The following is a 24,780-nucleotide window of genomic DNA, read 5'->3' as shown; positions in this document are numbered from 1 at the left end:
ACTTCTGCCTTTCAAACTCCATCCTCCAATCTCAACACTCCCCTTTGTTGTCTCTCCAAGGTCTGACTGTCCTTCTCATCTGGCTCCAGTAAAAATTCTCCATCATCTGAGAAGTATCCAGATAAATTCTCTCCATCACCCTCTCTTTCTTGTACATCTTTCTTTCATTACCCCTGTCAATCAAACCATCCACTGCAAAACTATGAAAACAGAAATGTACTTGGGTAAAGAAATGCATTCTGGGCCAAGAAATAAATTAGTAGGGGCTGGACAGATAGTCCAGCAGGTAAGATGCTTATCCTGCATGCAACCCACATTACTTCAGTCACAGCACCCCAGATGGTCTCCTGAGCCCACCAGGAGTCATCTCTGAGCTCAGAGCCATGAGTAAGCCTTGAGCATCTCTGGGCGTTGCCTCCAAACCAAAAAGTATTTAAAAAATTAAAAGAAAAGAGAGTGGGGCAGAGGGCTAGGATAGAGGTCAAGGCGTGTGCACGTGGCACCAAAAAGTTCCTCCAGCACAGAGCTATGAGTAGCCCCTACGTACCGCCAGTGTGACCTAAAACTTAAACAAGAAAAAAGGAAAGAAATTAAAAGGGCCAGAAAGATGCTACAAGGAAAAAAGCGCATACAGCCAATCCTGCTTTGATGCCCAGTACTGTTTAGTGCCTTGAGAATCTCCGGAAGCAATCCTGGAGTCCACCCTGACCAGAGCACAGCTTCCTTGGACCCTCACATTATCTACTGGGCCAAGAATCCCTGAGCAAACCACACAGGGTGGGAGAAGAGGGGAGAGAAGAGTAGAGGGAGGAAGGAAGGAAGGAAAGAAGGAAAGAAGGGAGGAAGGGGAGAAAATGGAAGGGAGGGAGGGCAAGACGGAGGGGAAAGGAGGGAAGGATGGAGGGAGGATTCAAAGTTTAATTAACTATTTCTATTTAATCTACAAAGAAAGTTTTCTCATCTAATATTAAGTTACATGCTCTATTACTTAATGTATCAGGGAAAAGGGATACTTATTTACATGCAAATGAGCATAACTGATTTCAATTAGATAAAAATTTCAATTAAATAAAAAGCATAGCAGTGCCAAGAATTTCTTCTAACAGAGTAGTAGTGGACATTAGGCAATACATGTACCCAAATCTCATTAAAAATAAAGCACATTTTAAGTCTCAGATCATAGTGAAAAGAAATGGCTTACTGCACTATATATACATATGCAATTTTCTGATAACATTTTGTAATAGCATTTAATGTGTTATTTCAGAATTTCATATGCTAAGTTAAAACATATTCATCTTCTTATACATAATAATCATATTACAGTTTGTTCTGATACATTATCCATCCATTATTTGAATTTTTTGTTTTACTGAATTAACTAGAACAGATAATAAAGGAAAAGGATCGTTTTTAATTTTAGGAAAACAAAACGTCCAGTAATGCCAAATAAGTTTCAATGAACCCAAACCTTCTACAGTAACAAATCTAAGCTCTGAAACTCTCAAAACACAAAAGAAAACGCCAAATAAAAAAGCAGATCGAAACTAAAGCAGCCCAGGTTACCCTGAGCAGAAAAATCGGCGAGCAAACTGTGATACATTTTTCCAACAGTGGGACGGAGAGCTGGGGGGTAGAACAGGAGGCAAGGTGGTGGCCGCACATGAGGCTGATGGTGACATAAACAGAGAGAGAGACACACCCTGAATTCCCCCTTCTTTCTGCACTGTAACCTCTGGCTAGCTGGTGCAGCCATAGCTGAACCCACACACACAAAACAAAGAATCTGAAAATGTAGTTTCGACGGGGGTCAAACCCCTGTGAAAAGGGAGGGAGCGAAAATAGAAAGAGAATTGAGTGTGGGCCAAAGAGACAGTTCAAAGAGTTGAGTTCGTGCTTTGCAAGTAGGGGATTCATACTCCATCCATCACTGTATGGCCCAGTAGGTACTGGGGGCAACCACTGCGCAAAAAGTCGACAGTAAGTCCAAAAAATGGTTGTGGCCCCAAAACCAAAATATAATTTTCTTTAATTAAAAAAAAAATGAAGGACTGGCGAGATAGCACAAGGGTTAGAATGTTTGTCTTATATACAGTCAACTTTGGTTCAATCCCTGGTACCACGTAAGAGTCCCAGAGCGCCAACTAGAGTGATGCCTGCGCACAGAACCTGGAGTAAGTCCTGAGCATAATTGGGTGTGGTCCAAAACAGTTTTCCATACCCCAACCCCATGCCTCAGAAAAAGAGAATAAAGTGTGAGATCAAACAGGCTAAATCCTGGCATTGGTAGACATGTAGATAATCTGGGACTAAAAAAAGAAAACAGACACACACACATACACACACACACACACACACACACACACATACACACACACACAAAGAGCTATTTCAGCAGTAATTATAAATTAGATCAACTGATTTCAAAATGACAATACTAAATCAACAATAATAAAAAAATTTAAGTACTTAAGGCTGATAATAATGTGGTTAAGAATGATACACTCATATACTCCTAGGAGAGATTTATTAACTTTACTATGTTTAAATTTATTAAATTTATTAAATCTTTCAAAAAATTTAACAATTTGCATCAACTGCTTTGGTACTCAGGGGCGACTCCTAGTTTTGTGCTTAAGGGTCAACCCTGACAATGCTTAGGGGACCAACTCTATGTGGTACCAGGGACTGAACTAGGGTGCCACATACAAGGTAAGAGCCTTAAACACCTGTACTACGTCTCTGACAATGTATTTGGCAATGTATTCTTACTTTTGAAAGAATCATCATTTATTATGAAATGATGATTTTATTATAAAATGATGATTTATTATCTTAAAATTATAAAATCAGAGGGGCAGCAGGCGCCATGTCCGGCCACGAAGGTGGCAAGAAGCCCCTGAAGCAGCCCAAGAAACAGGCTCAGGAAACGGATGAGGACGATAAGGCATCCAAGCAAAAACAGAAGGAGCAGAAGAAACTCGAGGAACAAAAAGCCAAGGCGCAGGGAAGGGCCCCCTGGCCACTGGTGGAATTAAGAAATCTGGCAAAAAGTAAGCTGTTCTTTGTGCTGGAGAGAATGGTGATCTTTAATGCTATTACTGGTTAAACATCTGGATTCCCTGCGTAACCTCTGTTGCCAGCAGCACCTAGAATGAAGTGTTTTGGGACCTATTGTACACTTAAGAATAAACTTCTATAAAAAACAAAAATTTAAGAAGAAGAAAAAGGATTCATAAGGTTGCTCATTCTCTGGTTCTCAGCTATTTTTATGGTAGCTGTGAAGTCAGTAAACCTAGCCCAGAACCCTGAAAAAGTGTACTTTTCTCAAGTGTCTGGTCTATCCCTTATTCTGCACCATCTTAACTTAAACCAACTCATTTGAAAAAAAATTATAAAATCATAATTTTTAAAATATGGTTACAATAGTGTTTAGTTCTACAGTATAGTCACTGTGCCTCCACTTTCTGCAAGGGTCTTTCCATGACCCTGCACCTTGTCCTGCCATCACCTCTAATCCTTGTTGATTGACAAATACAGTTTGGGTCCATAACGTGACCTCACTTTGCTACCACCACTATGTCCCAGATCCTCTGTCCACGCTTACGTTACCTCCGGCCCACCTCGTCATTCCCCCTACCTCCTCCCAATTGAATGTTACACTGAGACCTCCTCGATGCATTCCCAAGAATCAAATCCAGGGGCTGGAAAGAGAGTACAATGGCTAATGTGCATGCCTTGCACGCAGCTGACTTGGGTTCAATCCCCAACACCCCACAGCCAGGCATGGCACGACCCCTTTACCCCCAAAATGTCAAAAAAGAAAACTAGAACTCAATTACAGCATGGCTAGTGAATGAAAAGAAAACTAAAAGGGTTACACTCACATCAAAACAAACATATAACTGCTGTTAATCAAAGGGCTTGTGTCTAAGCAATACGTTTTCCTTTTTGTTTATTTCATTTTTGCTTTTTGGGTCACACCTGGCGATGCTCAGGGGTTACTCCTGGCTCTGCACTCAGGAATACTCCTGGCAGTGCTCAGGGGCCATATGGGATGCTGGGAATCGAATCCAGGTCGGCCACATGCAAGGCAAACACCCTATCCGCTGTACTATCACTCCAGCCCCACATTTTACTTTTTAAACTTGTCTGAACTTTCACATTTTTCTACATAGATAAATGTTTAGAGTTCCTCTGAGCTCTGCAAATGTTTTAAGACCTGTAAAGCCTGCCAGTTACCTGTTACAGAAGTAAACCGCATTATTGGGATCCAGTTCTATGGCCTGTGTGTAACAATCCACTGCGGCCGAGTAATTTTCTTCTTTCATGTGGTTGTTGCCTAAAGCAAAGGAACAAGTAGGTACAATAAGCACAAATACACATAAAAATAAAAATTATAAAGGAATATTTTTCTATTTTAAATTTTGTTTTATTTTTATAAAGTTGTTCACAATGATTTGTTACATTTAATTTTCCAACACCAATTCCACCATCATTGCTCCTACCTACCACCATATCTCGGAATGTTTCCACACCAACCCCCAAACCCTGGCCTCAAAGCAGGACCTAAATAATTCCTTTTGTACTGGTTGTTATGAATAATCCACTAAAAACAACCAAAAAAAATTCCTTAGAGGAAAGTGTGTGAAGATTGTTGTACTTCACCCTGGAGCCATTAAGCTCTTGTATAAGAGATTACTAACATGCTGTTAGAGGTTGAGCCTTGTTTGTATACAGCCGCGTGCAAGGTGAGTGCCCTACCCGCAGCTCTCTCTCTAGCACCCCCCTTTGCCCTCTTTTGACAGCAGAGTAGTACTCCCTTGATTCTCGCAGTACTCTCTGCAGCACCCCTTCTGCCCTCTTTATGATGGCAGACTAATACTCCCTTGATTCTCGCAGTACTCTGCAGCACCCCTTCTGCCCTCTTTATGACGGCAGAGTAATACTCCCTTGATTCTCACAGTACTCTCTGCAGCACCCCTTCTGCCCTCTTTATGATGGCAGAGTAATACTCCCTTGACTCTGCTTGCAGCTTCCCATCTCTTCTCCTGTCTGCGCGTTTAGGTTTGTTCCCTTCTTGGCTGTTGTGAAGATGCTGTGAACTAGAATCAGGGCTGTACAGAGCCTCTGGGATATGTGTTTCTGAGTCAGATCACTACCTCAGAGCGGAGTCTGCGCGGCCAGACGCATCGTCAGGATCCGCCCCTGTTCTCCACAGAGAAGGTGGCGCTTGCCTCCCCGCTCAGTCTCTCTTCCCACCCAGTGCTCAGCTCCTGACATCCGTGGCCTCTTCCACTCGTGGCCGTGCCTGGCCATCTCCCTGTGCACATCCCTGCCCAAAACCGTCCTGAATTTTTACTCACAATGGAAATAAACTTCATATTGTGATATGGAGTTCTTCCTCTTTAGCTGTCAGTGTGTCTGAATGAAAGGAATGGATCTGTCCAAGTGGTCCTCAGGAGGCTGGGCTCTCCTGGCTACTTTTGTTGGCTTTTTTGTTTGGGGAGGGGGGCACATCCCCCTGTACTCAGGGTCCTCTCAGAAATTCCTGACCAACTGGGCCCAAGGTTCAATGAGGGTCCAAGGTGCTACCTGGGCTCTGGGGAGCCAGGAATTGATCAGGCCAACCCGCAGTGTTCATCTGGGTGCAGGGTCTCCATCACTGCACCCAGAGACACTCAAGGACCAAGCAGTGCCAGGAACCAAATCAGAATCAGCAGTGTGTAAGGCACGTGCCTTAACTCCTGTACTAGCTCTGAGGCTTTGTTGAAATGATTTCAGCAGTACAGACACATTCATGTTAAAAAGAAATTAATGTTTAGGAGCTGGAGAGATAAAACAGTGGGTAGGACACTTGCCTTGCATGTGGCCTACCAGGGTTCAATCCCTAACATGCCATGTGGTCCCTGAAATATTGCCAGGAGTAATTCCTGAGCACAGAGCCAGGAGTAACCTCTGAGCATCACCAATATGACTCTGACCCCACCCCCAAATTAATGTTTGTACACCTTATAAAATGGAGGCTTTAATAAGTGAGAAAATGCAATAATTTTCTTGTGACAAAATCTAATTTCTTCTCACCTATCTTATCTTCGCTTCTTTTCTTCCTTGGAAAGCCAACCCTCCCCATTCCCCGTACAGCCTCCCCTCAACCCTTGTCTCCTTCTCCACCTACCCTTGCATTCCTCCCTTGCACAGATCTATTAAATAAACACGCTTTCAGTGTGCTGCCGTGGGGGTAAGCTGGTAAAACATATATAAAAAGCATACATGCTCATATGCTACAAGAAAATAATATTTATCTGTGCTATCCCTGCCAAACATAACTTCCTTTGTAAAAGGGATTACTGGAGATTCATTTTCAAAAATGAAATCATTTTAGATACCACACCTATACCAAAGGATACTGTAAGGTATCTGCAACTACATCTGGCACTAATTTAGCGAAACAATGGTCAGGAAAACAGAGGTTTCCTCCAGCTGTCTTTCGTGTTTCATTACAGCAGGGCGAGGGGAGAGTCCTGCTCACTTACTAAAAACTAGATTTGAAATTGAAACAAATTTTTGTTGTTGTTGTCTTGGCAGTCACACCTGGTGATGAACACAGATTTTCCATAGAGACTTGTTGCTTAAAACTAACAATCTTCCTATAGCCACTCCTAGAAATTTTAATATATAATCATCAAATGTGCTAATTGTGCTTCACACATAAACTCACTCTTAGAGAACTCGAAAGCATAAACATATGGAAGCTGGAAATTCAATAAAATTAGCTTCATCTCTCTAGGTAACATACGCAAGAATCTATGATCTTAGGAGATACCCAGTAAATACAGTTCAAGGTAGTAAATAAACCAGTACCTGTAAATAGTTTGTTTTACAAGCTCTGCTCACCACAGACTGTCTCTCTAGTAGCAAGCTGGACCTTACTTTGTTGCTCACAAGTCATTTTGCACTACCAGCTTCTTCACTACTACAGTCATTTCTATTTTACAAATGCCCTGTGGTCTCAGTCCAGTTTGGTTCTAGCCGTATAAACAAAATCTTACTGCCTGTCATTCACTTTCTCCAGAGTTTCAGAAAGTCATTTTTCTATAAAATGTTCACCTTTAGGGCCAGAGCAATGTGGGTAGGGCAACTGCCTAGCACGTGGCTGACTAGGGTTGAATCCCTTGGCATCCCCTAAGGTCCATCCCTAGCCACGCCAGGAGTGATTCCTGAGTGAAGAGCCAGGAGTAACCCCTGAGTATTACTGGGTGTAGCCCCAAAACCAATAAATAAATAAATAAATAAAATATTCACCTTCATCTTTTAATTGGTCAGCTTTCCCCACATCATCAGGCACTGAGTTTGAGAGTGGTAGAATATCATTCTGAAATTAAATAAAATCCATGTATTTCCATTTAACAAGTAATTCCAGAGACCCACAAATAAAGAAATAATGATGTTCCACATATAAGTCACCCATAATCCTATACCATGAAATCAAACATCGAAATAATAGTGTTAGAAACAGGGTGATATCCTCTCACATACTTTTATTAGAAAATGAATATCAGAATGTTTTATTTGTCATTCTTTATCTATTACTATCATTATTAGTCTGTATGGTATTTGAGATCAAACCCAGTGCCTCATACATACTAGGATACAATATGTATCTATGTCACACTGTATGTGGAATATTTCTAGAGAATAACAGGCATTTGTGAATCAATTTTTACAGAGGTCATATCATAGTTTAGGTAGAAATAGGACTATGTGGGGGAAGGGGAACAAACCAGGGCCTTAAACATACTATTCTTGACACGTGCTTTGCCATTTGAGCTGTCTCCCTGTCCTTAATCATTTTGTATACTTGCTCTCCCTATACCAAAAAACCTCACTTAACAGGTATACAAAAAGTATCAATTGGCAAAGAAAATGAATAGAAAAAAGTTAAAAGAATTGTTTGCATTAGTGGAAATTTGAAACAAAATGTTCAATATTTTAAGGTTTGGTAAATCCATTTACCAAAAACAGCATTCATAATATCTTATAAATATGTACACATACAACTACTTACACATGCACAAATGATAAACAGCAAAGACTGGAAAAGCATACACAAAACTGCACAAAACAGCAATATTTGGAGGTTAAAATTTTTGTCTCCTGAGCAGACTTTGAAGTCCTCCTTTTTTTTCCTTTTCCAATATTCCAATAAGCCTAGTCAGTTTATAGATGGGGGGGGGGGGGGGGGGAAATCATGATTTGGGTGGGGGGATGTCATTTAAAAAAAAAGGTTGAAATTTAGGTTATAAGCATCTGTCTTCTAAATCTTGCCCATGAAAGTACCATCAAATCAAATCTTCCCATAAAAGTACTATCAGAGAGAAACAGCAGCCACAAACAGAAAGAAAAAGAAAAAAAAAGAACTCTATTTATATTTATACATAGAGTTGATCTGTACTTCCTTAGGGATTAAAAAAAAAAAAGTTCTGTCTTTTTATTGTTTGGTCAAAGGTGAGAAGGCCAAAGTGAACACATCCAAGAGCGGCCTAGAGCCCGGCCCGCTGGGGCTTCCAAGAAAGAGGACACACGTCAGCCACAGCTGCACCGAGCCACTGAAATGGGGCTCCCTGAGGAGACCACAAGCCCAAACAATGAAAAGAACCACAGCAACCAAAGAGAAGGAAAGGGGAATTCCCTGACGAGAAAAACAAATGAGGAGTGCCATCTCCTCATATCCTACCATGTAATTAGAACTCATGTGTTTAATGAATGAGAGTACAACTGTAATCTTATTTTTGCCAAGTATAGAAAGCAGTTCACCACCACAGTCCCACTGTCACTGTAACTCTAAGAACCTCTTTCCAACAAGATCTAGGCACAGGCAATATGATCTCAGCAATATTCATGTTAGCAGGTCAGAGAGAGAGGACAGAGTAATTAAGGTGTTGCACGGGGCAGAACCTTGCTCAATCGCACCACATCTGTTCTCAGTTCACAATCAGGAATGATCCTGAGCACAGAGTCAGAAGTAAGCTCCGACCCTCGTAGGGTGTGGCATTCTCCCTCACATCCCATAAGAGAACAAGAAAAATTACACACACACACAAGCACATACACACATCTGTTGTTGTTCTGGCTGTCTCTATGACATACTGAAGCCTGTACTGCATGTTTCGGCTTCTCTCGTGAGTCCCTCACTCAGTACTAAAGCTTAAATACAGAACTAGAGTAAGAAAAGGAGCTGATGAGGCATTAAACATGATTTTTAAAAAACTCATGGGGAAGCACTCTGGGGGCCTGAACTAATTATTCTTTTTTTGTTTTTCCAATATTATGGCCCATGTTTCCTTTAAAATCCAGAAACCATGTTCAGTCTGAGTTTTCACAATGAACCTGAATTCTAAGAATCCTGGTTCATAGAATCCCACCAATGGCCACCATGATGACATTTACTTCAAAATGATGGCTCAATTCCTGATAAATCTATTTCTGCATGGCTTCTTTCTAAATGTGACATTAGTGGCTTTTACCACTCTGGAGACACTCACAATCTCTCTTGAACACATATTTCTCTCCCCTCACAATTCTCTAAGTAAATTTCTTTTAATAAAACTATTTTGCTTCACCAAAAAAAAGAAAAAGAGAAAGAAGCTTTGTCTTTAACTTGTATTCCAAGCAGAATGTCAATTCAAATGTCAAAATTAAAAATATTAAGACACTATAAAAGATTAGCAAAGTTGTCGAAGTCATATCATTCAAATATCATTCAAATATTAGAAGATGAGAATAGTGCTAATATGAAGAGCTAAGGCACATTGAAAAGAACCATATTTTATGATCCAGATGGTATCCAGGTAGACCAGAGGCTCCCAAACATATTTGGTCTAGCATTTCCTTTTCAGAAAAAACATTACTCAGCACTCACCCCAGGAAATCTCAGTTTTAAACTACCAAACAGAAAGAGACTCCAAATTTACCTGGGACTTTTACTAACATCACTACAAGGTGCGAGAAGGTTCTAGCCATCTTGAAAGCAGTATCACCCACTATGGGATCTACTAACGTACATAATCAATTTATTTTTTAAAATTTTTATTAAGACACCCTGAGTTACGAAGTTATCCGTAGTTAAGTTTCAGGCACATAATGTTCCAACACCAATCCTGTCGCCCGTGTCAATTTCCCTCTCGCACCCTAGCCTGCCTCCTCAACAGGCACATTTTAAAATGTGGCTGTTGTGGTCGGGATCTCATGCTCTCAATGCCGTGGGCTCTGTGGTTCGCATATACACGTCCCACACCCCTGCACCACCAATGCCTCCAGGGCCCCTGCTCTTTGCCCCTATTAATCCCGGCTGCCTATTCGTAACTTCCCTCCCTGGAGATAATATTTTACCGGGGGGGTTGGGGGGAGGTAAGGAGAGTGAGTTACTTATAGGCATGATCCTTCAATTGTTAAAAATACAATTCTATAGTCATTTAACTGATATGCAAATAGGAAACAAACAGCTTACCTTACAGAAAGAATTGGTGAACATTTCTGTCAAAGGCTGTGAAACTGCTAGGTGTGTATCTTCTGAGCTGATTTTAAATACTGTCTCCAAGCACTGAATTGCAACTTGAAATAAATTTTAATGGTGAAAAAGAAATTAGCAACCTATAAATGGAAATAACCTTTTTTGTCCGTGTAGGATTGCAATCTGTGGTAATTCAGCATTTAGAATCACAGAACATAAGGAAAATTAAATGGCTCAGCTGCATAGAGATTTCTGTTTATAGACCAGCTTTTGAAGGAAGACAACTTGATTTCTCATTCTTCACTTACAGAAAAATGTTACCTAGAATAAAACTTCCCAATAGACATATTCTATCAGATTGTTATTGAAACAAGTCACAAATATCAATTTCTACCATACTACTAGCATTTGATGAGTCACCAATGACCTTATAATTTCTTGAATAGAACTTAGAAGTATTTTGATGTGAGAAATGGAATTTAATATAATTAAAACAGTCTATGGCACATAGTAAGTACTAAATATTAACTCTACTGTGCTTATAAAAAGAGGCTGACTTTAAAAAAAAGTTATTCATGCATGCATGCAAATTTGCCACGTGCTTACTATGTGTAAAGGTCTGTTCTAAGAAATGCAACACTTAATCTAACACAAAAATCACCATCTTGATGAAGTTGACATAATAGAAGGAGGCAGACAAAACAAAACAAAAATACCGAACATGCTGAGTGGTGGTAAATATCTCATCTAAAGTTTTATGTCAAAATAATGGACATGGTTAAGATAGGAACTAAGTTGAAAGACACGGTGGGAGATTCTGCTAGAAAGGTGTGGACTTTTTGGGTAAAAAAAAGAGAGAGAGAGAGAGACATCAGAGAATTTAACAGAGGAGAAATATATAACTAAATTTGTGTTTGGAAAAAAAGCCTAGGAGGGCAGTCCAAAGGGCAAGGCACTTGCTTGCATGCATCTGACTCTGGGTGAATCCCAAGTTCTACCAGGAGTGATCCCTGAGCATAAAGCCAAGAAAGGCACAATCCACTTGATGCAGCCCAAAAGCCCGCCCCTCCCCCCAAAAAGTCACCTGGCAAGGGATAAGGGAGATGACAAGTGACTGGAGCTCATGCTTTTCATATGGTCACCCCAGGTTAGATCCTCAGCACAGCACTCCCCCTCAAACACTGCCACGAGAAACTCCCCCCCACTCCTCCAAGTACTGAGCATAGTGCCTGAGGACTCCTGAGCATCACCAGGTTTTGTCCCCAAATGAACATGGAAGTAAATTATTAATATATCAAAGAGTTTGAACAGCATCGGAGAAGGAAACACAGCCAGCGTCCGCTACAAGAGCCTACTAAGAGCAGAGGTAGTTTATCACCCTAAAAGCACTGTCCTTAGCAAAGAAGCCTGGCTGAACAAGATGACGGGATAGCCAAAACACCCACTGGACTTCCAGACAATGTAGAACAGGCTCATGTATGTTAATAACACTTATGTGTAAATTGCTGTCCTGAGAAAATTACTTCTACCATAAAAAAGACACTATTACTTTATTCAAGAATAATTTATACCCGCATACCATCATTTCTTTTACTGTGCCAGATAGCTGGTCCTGTTGTAACCTTACTTAGTGTAATCTTACTATATTACATGCATATTAGATTGTCTCCTGGAGGATTGGGTCTGCAACTTCTGCCTCTTTGACTCTAACAGATTCTGACAAAGAGAAGATGTTCAACAAATTCAGTCTACTTTTTAAAAAAATTTCAAAATGTCATTTTGTTCTTTATTTTTGAACATGAAGCCTGTTTTCAGAAACCAGTTTTACTTGTGTTATTTTCTAAACATTGAAATACATACAACATATTTTTCATAAATTCTTCATCACTGCAAGTTCACTTTCAGATAAATTAAGTAGCGGAAAAGAATATGTTTTTCATATATTGACCAGTACAACACTGACAGTTACAATTAAGGTATCCAGAAAGCCTGAAAATTAAGTTTTACTAGAACAAGCAAATTTACTTTCATCTGTCAAAAGAGGAACTAGGAAAATAAATTTGAAAATCACTTAGTTTACCTTCAAGAGCAACACTTAATTCCATGACCAGATGTAGACACAATTAAACAATTAAATAAAAATTTTGGGGGAAAAAGGCTAACAAATAAAAAGTAGTATGCTTTTAAAAATAAGTTGAAAAAATAAAACTAAATGTTTATTTCTTGCTTAATCATACATATTGGCACTGCTTATTTAATATTTATATGTCTGTTTCAATGCATAAGAACTTCAATAAGGTTTAATGATCTGGGGTGTTTCATTTTTCTTCCACTAATAAAATAAGAAGTTTTTGCATTTAGTTTATAAAAAAAGGCACATATAAGAGTACAGTTTTTAAAATCTAGATGTTAGGGATTCTTTTGTTAATCTACTTCTTGGTTTACATAAACATAAAAATGCAATTTCAAAAAAAATAAAATCTATGAAAGAAAGTAAAACTTCCCTGCTCCTGGAAGAGAACAGCACACACGAGTCTCCTGCTTCCACGCCTGGCTGTCCTCGCCAGGGCACCTCGGAGGAGGGGGGTTTGAGTTTCTCTCCCCATCCTGATCAGAGCCCCGGCAGCTGAAGACCTCCATTTCCAGCCACAGTCATGCTTAAGACCACTCTCCACACGTTTGGACAAGCCTCACGCATGAAGGATCTGGCAGAGGAACCCAGGTGTGCGAGACCCGGGGCATAGATCTCCAAGCCTGCTCGGATTGGGACTGGGGACTCCTCCACCCAGATCCTCCATCTTCCAGCATGCAGGCATTACACCCACCAACTGCCCCCTGTGCCATATAATCCCATCAACAGCCAAGACCTACAAACTATAAAACCCTGCTCCCAGAAGCATGCGGCCGCATTTGTGGCCATGCAACACCTTATTATCTAGTTCTTACTCTGGAGAACCAGGCAGGCTACCAAAAGCACACGGCAGAGTCTGGCAAACTCCCCATGGTGTATTCAATATGCCAAAAACCAGTAACAATGATGGGTCTCATTCTCCTGACCTTGAAAGAGCCTCGAATGTGGCACTTTTTAAAATCTCAGGGCTAGGATGAAAGAGACGTTACTGGGGTCTGCTTGAGGCAATCGATGAACAACAGAATGACAGTGACACAGTGATACAGTGGTCCCTCCCATTAACAGTTATGTAAAAAATAGATAGAAACCAACCCAGTTCTGAACCATCCCAGTTCTAAACCACCCCAGAACCATCCCAGAACACAGTAAGAGCCAAACACTGATGGTGAAAAGCCCATGTCGGGATCCCAAGGGGTACTGCTGTGTGTGTGTGGTGCTGGGGGTCAAACCCAAGGTCTTGCCTATGCAAGGCAAGTGCTCTACCAAAAACTATATTCTCAGTCCCTATAAAAGCTTTTATGCTCTATGTTGTCGATGCCACCACCTTTCAATTCTTTGCTTCTGGGAATTTGGCTATTTTAGACTTCACATATAGGTGAACAATTGTTTTAATGATCAAAACCAGATGTCAAAATGTGTAGTGTTCAACACAAACACAGAGACATATGGGATATATGGCTTAGTGAACAAAGCCACTAAAACTCAGAATTACCATTACTAATCCAGTCAAATAACCTGAGTGAAATAACTTATGTTTCAAAAGATTCGCTCCCCTTCATTCACAATGAGAATGAAATCTAGGTCCCCCTACTTGCACTACCACTGAACTGCATTCACTAGCCTACTTCATGATTCCCTTTAAGGAAATAGAAATCATTACAGGGAAGATGTTTGATGTGTCATGATCCACCATGATCCACATGACCTCTCTCTCTCCTCTCTCTCTCTCTCTCTCAGACACACACACACATACACACACATTATTTTAAAAATCTAGAAATACTGTTAGGCACTGATAAGGAGAAGAGTGAAAAATTCTATTCAACAACACAATATCACATCTGCATAAGACTTTATTTGAAAGCTTTTATGTGCTATGTGCTTGACATTTATTAATTCTGATTCTCTCAACAAATCTACTAGAATTAGCTCTGGAGCTTTAACGATAGAATAGTAGGTAGGGCATTTGCCTTGCATGTAGCCAACCTGGATTCAATCCTGGGCATCCCATATAATCCCCTGAGCATTGCCAAGAGTATTTCCTGAGTGTAGAGCCACCAGTAACCCCTAAGCATTGCTGGGTATGACCCCAAAAAGCCAAAATGCCAAAAAAAAGGCATCAGTTCTACCTAATACTTATAATTTAAGATACAGACCATCATATTCATGCATACATATGAATCCTTTATTTAATTCATCAGTTCTATTCACAAATATTTACTGAATGCCCACCATATATAATAGCAGCTTACTCTTTCTGGAATATTGCAAGAATTATGAGCCCTGGAAAAGTCCAAAGCATCTAAAGTTGCTTCTAACTTTGTTTTCAATCTTAGGCAACATTCCTAATCTCTTTAAGAACTAAAATTTGAGTACAAGGATTAATTGTGCTTGCCTTGCATGTGGCCAACCCCAGTATGGTCCTCTGAACACAGCTAGCAATGACCCCTAAGCACAGAGCTAGGAATAAGCCCTAAGCTTCACCAGGTGTGGCCCAAACCATCCCCTGCTTACCAAATATAATAAAATGCTTGGGCTAGAGGGGTACAGGAGTTAACACACTTGCCTTGCATGTGGCTGTCCTGGGATTAACTCCCGCACAACATATGGTCTCCCGAGCATTATCAAGAGTGATCCCTGAGCACATAACCAAGAGTAAGTCTTGAGCACTTTAGTGTGTGGCCCCAACCCAAACTAAAATAAAATTAAAAATAAATAAAAGAAAAATTCTTGTTAAAGGGGTCAGAGAGATAGTACAAGAGTTAAGGCATTTGCTTTACATGGGGCTGACCCTGGTTCAATCTCCAATACCCCAGATGGACCCCAAGCACCATCAGGAGTGACTTGCATAGAAAGGCAGGAGTAAACCCTCAGCACTGCCCGGCTACTTTTCGTAACAAATTCAAAGAAAGTACCCAGGAATTGGAAGCTTATAATACAAATAGGCAAATGAAGGAATTAATGAGCAACCCAAGTGAAAAAGAAAACGAAAATCTGGGATCTAAGAGACAGAATAGGAGGTAAAGAATTTGCCTGGAATGTTGCAGACCCATTTAATTCCTCAACACCACGCATGGTCCCAAAGCACTGGTGAAGGTCATTTCTGAGTGCAGTGCCAGGAGTAGCCCCTGAGCACCAAACCCTCCAACTCCCTCTCAACCTCCCTCCCCCACACATACACAATGGGAATCCTTTAATATAAAGTTAGAATAAAATGCTGTCTGTTTAGAAAAGTTGTGGTGATAATTTTTTGATTAAGTTAATTTTTTAAGGTTTTCTTTTCGTAACAAATTCAAAGAAAGTACCCAGGAATTGGAAGCTTATAATACAAATAGGCAAATGAAGGAATTAATGAGCAAGACTACAAGGCACTGCAGTCCAAGCCAAGCCAGGCTTAGCTTTGTGATCATGGGCAGTTCATTCTATTGCTCTTCTACTCAGCTAACTCATTCAATTAAATGTTTAATTATTCAGAAGATGTCACGAGAGATCTCACACATCATAACCTTCCGGTCCTCACAACAATAAGTTCCAACTTGCTAGTTTTAAACATCTTTTTCAACTCTTACTTTCTATGAGCTCATTTCTTTGAGATGTTGTCCTAAACATCTGTGATCTCAGATTTCTATACATTCTGCACCTAATTATCCATGCTTCAGGCCATCAGAAAATGACTGTGCTCCACTCTCAGATGTAGCATAATGACCACATTGCTAAAATAGTCAGACATAAGCACGCACGTACACATTTCACTCTTCTGTGATTGTTCCATTATTACCATTTGACTTGGTATCACTGAAGCCATTTCAGGCACTGTAAATGAGCCCTAAATAGACTTTAGGATGACCCCTAAATTTTGAGTCTTAGAGAAAAGGATACTATCCTTACATATAATTTAAGGTGGGACAGATTTAGTCATTATATGTCCTTTCTTGGATTAGAAGGAAAATATATGGAACAAAGCTTTGATGCCAGAGAGATGTGACTTTGAACAACGGCTACTTTTCTTTAAAAATAATATTTTTTATAAAATTGTTCACAGTGATTTATTACATTCAATATTCCAACACCAACCCGACCACCATTACACCTTCCCACTACCATTATTTCCTATTTTCCTAACAACCACCCAAGCTACCCCAATAGCAGGCCCAAGGAGATTTATTTTGTATTGCTTGTTATGATTAATTTGCTAAAATGATCAAAAAGATTTCCTTAGAATTAAGTGTGTAAAGATTGCTGTATCTCACCGTGGAGCCATCACGCCCTTGTATAAAAGATTACTAAGCTGTTGTTACAGGTTAAGCTTTGTCTTTTAATATTTCGTTCATCGAGATTGGCTGCCTTCCGCTTTCCATCGATCCAATGTGGTGTGTTACTCCTGGATACCAGCGATGCAGCATAGGAGATGTTGCTCTAGGAATTCTAAAATTTGGGTGGGGTTGTGCCGCTAGGCTTAAATTTCTAACTGGATGATGACTTTAGAGTCTGGAAGCAACTCTGGCCCCCACTGATCTCTTTCGAGATTTATTTCTGAGTCTCTGGATCACGGCCAGTTTATGGGCAAATAAGGTACTGGAGGCAGTTCATGGGCATGACTGCCAGGCTCCTGGAAGACTAAGGGGATTTGGGGGAGGTCACCCATCTCCAATTCAATGGCCGCCTGGAGATTTTGGTCACAAAACCCAAATACCTCAGTTTTCCAGCAGATGCATTCATGGATGAGGCTCCCCCGTGCCTGTGGAGTCTGGCCGTGAGTATGATGGCAATTGGGTTCTGGAAGTTTTCAGCTGCCAAGGCTCTGCTTGGGCAGATGGAGGTACTCACCTACCCCTTTCTGGGGTGTCTGGGCTACTTTTTACATTTCTCTAACACTTTGTTTAATTCCACTGTCTGGATGATGGGTCTAATAGATAGTCCAGCATACTTTAAAAAAATTAATGAGATAAAGTGCTTACTTGATACATTTGATAGGTTCTTCATTTAGAGTGTAACCTGCCTACTGTCCTATGTCTCTGGTCGCACATTTTATTAAGTTTTACACTGTAATATAGGTAACATGTTTCCAATAGTTATTACTAAATGTAATGAAACAAATTTTACCACAGGTTAATTGATATTTATAAATAAGAGTTAGGCTCCTAAGTTATATTTCTGCCTTATACAGATCCAAAACACTTCTACTATTAAACAATAACTCATTCTTTCATTCATTCTTTCATTTTCCAGTGCTTTTATTCCAACTCGGGGATGAAGGAGTCTTGAGCCTGATACAGCACTGCAGAGGCCAGGGCAGCACCCAATGAGACAGGACGTGCCCTTCTACGGAAGGTGCGGACAGACCCTCCAGCCCACACTCTCACACTAGGACAATTTAGACATGCCAATGTACTTCATGAGCACATGCTGGAGATGTGGGAGGAAACCAGAAAACCCAGAGGAAACCCACACAGACATAAGGAGAATGTGCAAACTCCACAAACAAACAGTTGCCCTGACTGGGAATTTATTTTCCTTCTCATCAACATTGTAATACAATAGCATTAATTTGAGTAACTGCTGTATTTTGATGGGAAAAGAATCCTAGTAGAGTGAAAATTAGCTGATACGCGATATGAAGGGAAGAGTAACCAGAGTGACACTCCAGAGTAAGGGAGACAGAATGGAAAGCGAGGGCGGGGGGGTCCTAGTTCCATTCAGAAAGGACAAAAGATCTTTCCATTCTGGTATTAAGGCTGCTGTAATAGAATATCCTACATGGGGTGGCTTACATACAACAGAAACATATTTCTCGTATTCTGGAAGATGAGAAATTCATGATCCGGCAGCATCAAATTCAAAGCTTGTTAAGGATTTACTGAAAGAAAGTAAATTCTTTTGAAAAAAGAATTTAATGGCAGAGAATGAACCCAGTGCTACACATATGCAAGCCATACACTCAACCACTGAGTCACATCCCAGGTGGCAAGAACCTACTTCTGAAAGTTTGTAGACAGTCCCTTCTAAATGAATCCTCACATGGGAAAAGGAGTGAATGATGGAGCAATCTGGGGCTTTTTTTTTAAGGGGAGAGGTAACACCTACTCCTCATTCTGTGCTCAGGGATCACCCTGGTGGGCCTCAGGGACACCATGTGGTATCAGGGATCAAACCTGCATTCTGCCATGTTCACAGCAAGTACCTTACCCACTATACTATCCTTAGGTAACCTGAGATGTCTTATTTATAAGGCCACTCATCTCAATCGCGAGAGCTCTATCTCCTAATCCTATCATTTAGGGCACTATGTTTCAATATATGAATTCCAGAAAGATACAAATATCCAATCCATAGCCTATGACTGGATCAGGCAGGCAATGATGTGGGTATAGATGTTGGTGGGAAAGTAGGCAGAGCTGAGGAAGTCTGTGGAAAATGCTTGCTTATTATTTCAATTTTCTTGCTGAAGTAGAAAACAGAGTCCTCAATGCTAAGAGGAGTTCAGTGGTTTGAGAAGTCATGGGAAAGTATCAAAGTGGCTGTCCAGAATAGCAAAAACATGAATAAACTTGGAGAAAATAATGTGATTGCCAGCTAGCTCCAGATTCACTGGAGGTTTATGGACATGAACATAAAACAGAGTTAACCAGCAAACTGTGTGCACTATTCCAACTCTACAGTCTTGTGAAATGGATAAAGAGTAAGTGGACAGGTGGACTTTTTAAAAAGTTGAGATTTAGAACAAATAGAAATATACAAAAGAGTGAACTATAATAACCATGGAATGTCAGCTGGATAAAAAGAGGGGTTTGAAAAAGTAAGGGATTGATTACTAGAGGTATTAGTAGCACTGTCCTCCCGTTGTTCATCGATTTGCTCGAGCAGGCCCAGTAACATCTCCATTTTGAGACTTGTTGTTACTGTGTTTGGCACATCGAATACATCACGGGTAGCTTGCCAGACTTTGCCGTGCGGGCGAGATAGTCTCGGTAGGTTGCCGGGCTCTCTGAGAGGCGCGGAGGAATCGAACCCGGCTCGGTCAGGCTGGCTGCACGCAAGGTAAATGCCCTACCGCTGTGCTACAGGGTCAAATAATTGGTGGGACAGAGATTCTAGACAGAATAAGATGCGGTAAAATGTCATGGTCATGAAGCGAAATATTTATAAGAGAAATGGGGAGGTGGGAGGTGTTCAGGGGCTATTTCAGGCTCTGTGCTCGGAACTGACCATAGGCTGTGCTCGGATGACCATTGTGGTGGCTGAGATTCCAACCTGAGTGATCAAGATGCAAGGAAAGTGACTTGATCCCTGTACTATCTCTCTGTGATAGAGATTTTGGAGAGAATGATATTGGGTAATGGCAGGATCTAGGAAACATTTCTCAACCTCAGTTCCACTGACATTTAGGACTAGAAAAATTATTTGTGTTAAGGGCTGTCCTATGTATGCTTAGTAGCATCTACACAGGTATGCCTACTAAATGCCAACAGTTCGGCACCCCCACCTCATCATCACAACAAAAATTATCCCTAGATGTTGCAAAAGCACTCTTAGGTAAGAACCATTGGTGTAGAGTCTGACCAAAGGAGTTAGTGAGTGGAATTACTGGAGGAGAGAAGGCCAAGGAACCAAGAGCCAAGAGAACTAAAAGAATCATCTATGAATATGTTGTCACGGACAAGAATGAAAACAATAAGTCATGTGAAAGAGAGTGACAATGAGCAGGAATCTGAAAAGTCAAAACATGAAGCAGATGTCAGTAGATAATGACAATTAGGAGGACTAGGTGAAATAATTTGATGACAACGATCAAAGCTGGTAATACACCAACTTCACCACAGTGGAAAAGCTGGTACTAGAATTCAGGCTCCTTTCCTGGGGCTTTTTAAATGTCTAGAAGGTGGACAGACATCTCCACATGATTTCATATTCAATTTAATTAGACTGACAGAATCAAAAATAGGGGTCGGTCAAAGACAATTGGCACCATTTCTGACTACCATATATATAACAAACAGCTGAAGGCACATATTTTTGGCTGAGTACCATCCTAAAAATAGGACATGTAACATCTTGGTTAAAAAAAAAAAAACTCCATCTTCTTTCTGGCTCTTTAAAGCCTTATATTGCTTTTTATTAGGAAACACATTTTTATTAAATGATTGCATTTATGTGCTTGTTACAGAAAAACCATTGCAAATATGATTCTTAGATAACTGGTCTCCTTTATCTTCACAGTTCAGTCAAAGAGGACAAAAAGGGCTGGATATTAAATGAACTGATTGCAACATTCTCCAACTGCGTATCACCTGCTCCTCTCACTGCCACCTGGAAGGACACCATCTTACCACACTGCAAGCAGACTTAGAGCAAATGCCCAGTTTTCGCCCCTACCTCCTGAAAGGAGATTCCCAAGGAAAGTGCTGGTAGGAATTAACAGACATCCCTCCTATATAGGAAAAACAACTTGAAAATGGAACATTTTAAATGTGCTGTTAGTACATTCTCCCATTCTCTTTTTAATAATCAAAGCTTTATGTCACAATGCCCATCGGCAGAATTGATTACAGCCACCCTGATTTAAATTTTATAATGCATAAACACAAGGCACAAAAGATGGTGTCAAGGAAACACGTGATGCTATCATCCAGGTCCTGCTCAACTTAACAAACTACTGAATCCAGGACTTAAAGCTGACGTAAAACAAAGGTAAAATTCTCTCATTTCAAGCCCCCCTAATGAAAGTTGTCAGAACTTACTAGTGGTATAAATAATTATTAGCCTTTCACACAATGCTTTTATGATGACTAAGATATTTTCAAGTATTGATTCTAATCTGGATGCTTTCCATAATAGGAATAGCATGATTCGTATTATGCCCTCCTCGGAGGAAGAGACCACAAGATTATCAGAGTGAGAGCCAGAAGTTAAATCTCAGCACTGGCCCATTGTTAACTGTGTTACTTATTTAAATGGGATTTTATGTGGAATAAGATTAAGTTGACAGTCACTGTAAAAAAAAAAACTCTATTATATGAATAACATAGTTCTTACAAACTCAATACATGAACCATGGTTCTCTTATCTTCTTATTAATTTAAACAAAATAACTTTCACAAAGTAGAAATGTGATAACCTAACAAGCTGTTCTCTCCCTAGAAAAAAATCAACAAAATATTCTGATTTTTTATTATAGATCATCAAGTGAGGCCACAGTTATTTTAGCTTTCATAAAATAAACATGAATGGATATAATAAAACAGGAGCCTACCTTCCAAACTTTCTTGTTCATCCGAACTATAAGAATCCATCTGACTTTGATCCCGTAAGAAACGAATAACTGCATAAACTAGGTGCTTGACAGATGACATCTTAAGAGCTTAAACAATTTTCCTTAGTAAGACAAATGAAAACACCTTGTTACTTTAAAGAATGAGCTGGGAAGGCTATACTTACAGAGATTATAAATAACGAAGCAATAAATTAGCCTGAAAGATAAAAAAAAAAATAGCAAAACCAGAAACCTCTATTGCCTTTACACCTTTCTCTTCTAAAAGAAACAGACCGCACCAAGTACTGTTATGGTGATTTATTACATCTTTTCATTGGTATCCAGTGGTATTAGATTATGCTAAATCTTCCAGAAGTAAAAAATTTCCCCAGACATGTATCGTATAAGCTTAGACTACCACTGCATATCTCACTGTATCTACATAGTATATAAAGGAAAGAGAAATAGATAATATAGATGCACAAATCCCCCAGAGGCCTCGGCATTAAGTTGAGAGAGATTTCATACTGCTGACTCAGAAGCTGACCCACGGTGAGCACTTTCTCTCATGAGATTTAAAAATATGTAGATGCATAATTTACATTCCGCCAAATTTTGGTGGGCTGAGACGGTATTTTGTGCCGAGGAAATACGCTCACCAAGGGCTATTCAACCATCGAGTGTCATGCCTAATAGAAAGAATGGCATTTGTATTTCATCAACAGACATGTCAGGAAATCCTTGCCCAAATCGATGGCTACTACAAACCGACAGTGCTCTGTCTCTGCAGCAGCTGGACTCTCTCGTGGACAGGCTGGAAGCTCCCGGTCGTGTCCATTCACATGCAGCACTATCGCATCCAAACAGTGGCGCAGGGCCAGCCGGCATTAAGGGCTAATTTCCACTAAATCGCGTCATCCATCAGCTCCCCAGGTTCCCTCGTTCAAAGCCAGGGTGTGGTACCCACTGCTCGGATGTTTATCACTGGAGTTAAAGGCGAGCCCAGCCTTTCGGCAACCGGGTTGTGAGTACCGAAGAAGGGACCCCCACCTCCACCGGCCCCCTACCCAGGCCCGTCCGCCCCCGGGCAGAGGGTACAAAAAGAACCGGCACGAGAAGGAAGGGGGTGCGCAGAAGACGGAGATGCCCGGCCTCCGGGTTCCTCTCGCTCCCGCCCCCGCGAAGCACACCGACCTCCTTCTCGTCCCTTGGGGAACCCGGGCCTTTGCAGCGGGCGCGCCACCAGGCCCCGTCGGCGGCGATTGCAGGCAGAACCGAAGCCCCTTACCAGGCGAGAGGACGCGAGAAGGTGGCCGCGGGCCCGCGGGCGTCCCTAAGTCGGGCCGCCCAGCCCCTCTGGTGGTCAAGATCTGGATCGAGCTCCCGACCGCAGCACGGCCACTCAAACTTCACGGCGCCAGCGCCGCCGCCGCCGCCGCCCCCTCGACCCACCCGGCGCGGAACGGGGCTCGGGGCCGCAGGGTCTCGCCGGCACCGCCCCCGGGGCGGCGCACCGCGGAGGGACCGGGCCGTGGGGGCGTGGCCATGCGCGGGGCGTGGCCAGGCGTGGAGGCGGAGCGGTGTAGGGACGGGCTGCGGGGGCTCGGTCATGCGTGGTGGGCGTGGCCATCTGTGGGCGGGCCCGGCCCGGGGCGGGGCCACGGGGGGCGGGGCCGTAGTGGCGGCCGCTCGGGGCTGTCGCACGTGGGAGGGCGCGGGCAGCGCCGGCCGCCGCTGTCGTGTCGCTGTCGCCTCCGCTCGTAGGCCTCGTGCCGGCTCCCGGGCGCCCCGGATCCTCCTCCAGCCTGCGTCGGAGCACAGCGCACTCGCCGCCGCCGGTCTTCCTACGCTCCCATGGTCACCCGGTGCCTTTGGGCGGTGCGAGGCCTCCACAGGTACCTCCGGCGCGTGGGTTCACCTTGACCATGGCCAGGGCGGGGTCTTCTGCCCGGGTGGGGGGTGGGGAGGTTGCGGGTGCCCCGCCGGGGCTTCCCCGCTCGCACCCCCGCGCCGCCCCGGCTCCTCTCCCTCCCCGCGGCCTGCCTTCTCTCTCCCGAGGGACCCACCTGGCTAGGCGACTGGGGGCCCCTGTCCCTGCTCGGCTCCCCCAGGAGGGCTGCGGTCCCCCTTTGTTTGGGGACAGCCTTCAGCTGCAGTCCGCGAGCCTGTCACAGACCCGGCCCAAAATGAATGCGGAGAAAATGTCCGGAGAAGAAAATCACTTGACTTTTTTTTCGTTTCTCCCGCAACCCCCGCCACTCCCCAGTCGGGAACTGCAGATCTGTCATTACGGCAGGGCAGCTGTGGATTCAGGAAGAACAATTCCGTTTTGTCCCCCGACCCAGCACATCCATTATAGCATGCCAGTCATTGGGTATCCTCCCCAAATGAAACCGCTATGGTCGTGCTTATTCTTTGAGTCCACGCTTTCTAATTTTCTTTTTGATTTTTAACTCACCCCCCCAAATATTCCGCCTCTTGCTGGGGCAAATCGACTTGGACCCCCAAAATAGAGGAAGTGATTGCTGGGACACGGTCCTGGGCAGCCTCAGCTGCTATTTTGGCCTGCTTCCTGGCTCCCTCGCCACACCCCTCTGCAACAAACCAGTGGCAAGATGGTGAGAGAATTAAATTCTTTGCACCCATACCCATGCGCAGGATGGACGGAGGGGATCTGACGATGCGCCTACCACTCTCATTCTCAAATCTAGTTTTGTGCTGTAAATCCGAGACAAGGTGTAACGGAAAACAAGGGAATGTGTGTTTCATGCTAGATACTCGTGAAATTACTCCAGAACATATCAGCACTTAATGTTTTTAATCAGTAGTCTCTTGGACATTGCAACCATGTTCTATGTAGAGTTTTGTGATGGTCATTCCTTCTAG

At 42.2% G+C, this 24,780-nt stretch overlaps 2 protein-coding genes across 3 annotated transcripts in view; one reads left to right on the top strand and one right to left on the bottom strand.

The window, feature by feature from the left end:
• The window catches only part of SGTB (small glutamine rich tetratricopeptide repeat co-chaperone beta), a 36,196-nt gene extending 12,887 nt beyond the window's left edge, over window positions 1–23,309 (bottom strand). For both annotated transcript variants that reach the window (XM_056112478.1, XM_056112479.1), the window contains exons 1-5: window positions 23,183–23,309; window positions 21,895–22,016; window positions 10,511–10,614; window positions 7,306–7,375; window positions 4,243–4,342 (exon numbers count right to left, since the gene is read on the bottom strand). In XM_056112478.1, coding sequence (XP_055968453.1) covers window positions 4,243–4,342; window positions 7,306–7,375; window positions 10,511–10,614; window positions 21,895–21,994 — 374 coding nt within the window. In that variant the 5' untranslated portion in view covers window positions 21,995–22,016; window positions 23,183–23,309. The remainder of the gene's footprint in view (window positions 1–4,242; window positions 4,343–7,305; window positions 7,376–10,510; window positions 10,615–21,894; window positions 22,017–23,182) is intronic.
• A 282-nt stretch (window positions 23,310–23,591) lies between these two features.
• Window positions 23,592–24,780, top strand: part of NLN (neurolysin) — a 104,523-nt gene continuing 103,334 nt past the window's right edge. Inside the window, exon 1 of the mRNA XM_056112473.1 lies at window positions 23,592–23,789. Coding sequence (XP_055968448.1) covers window positions 23,749–23,789 — 41 coding nt within the window. The 5' untranslated portion in view covers window positions 23,592–23,748. The remainder of the gene's footprint in view (window positions 23,790–24,780) is intronic.

Source organism: Sorex fumeus, unplaced genomic scaffold, assembly GCF_029834395.1.
Source record: "Sorex fumeus unplaced genomic scaffold, SorFum_2.1 ptg000018l, whole genome shotgun sequence".
NCBI classification, from domain to species: Eukaryota; Metazoa; Chordata; class Mammalia; order Eulipotyphla; family Soricidae; genus Sorex; species Sorex fumeus.
This window is presented reverse-complemented; position numbering and strand designations above follow the sequence as displayed.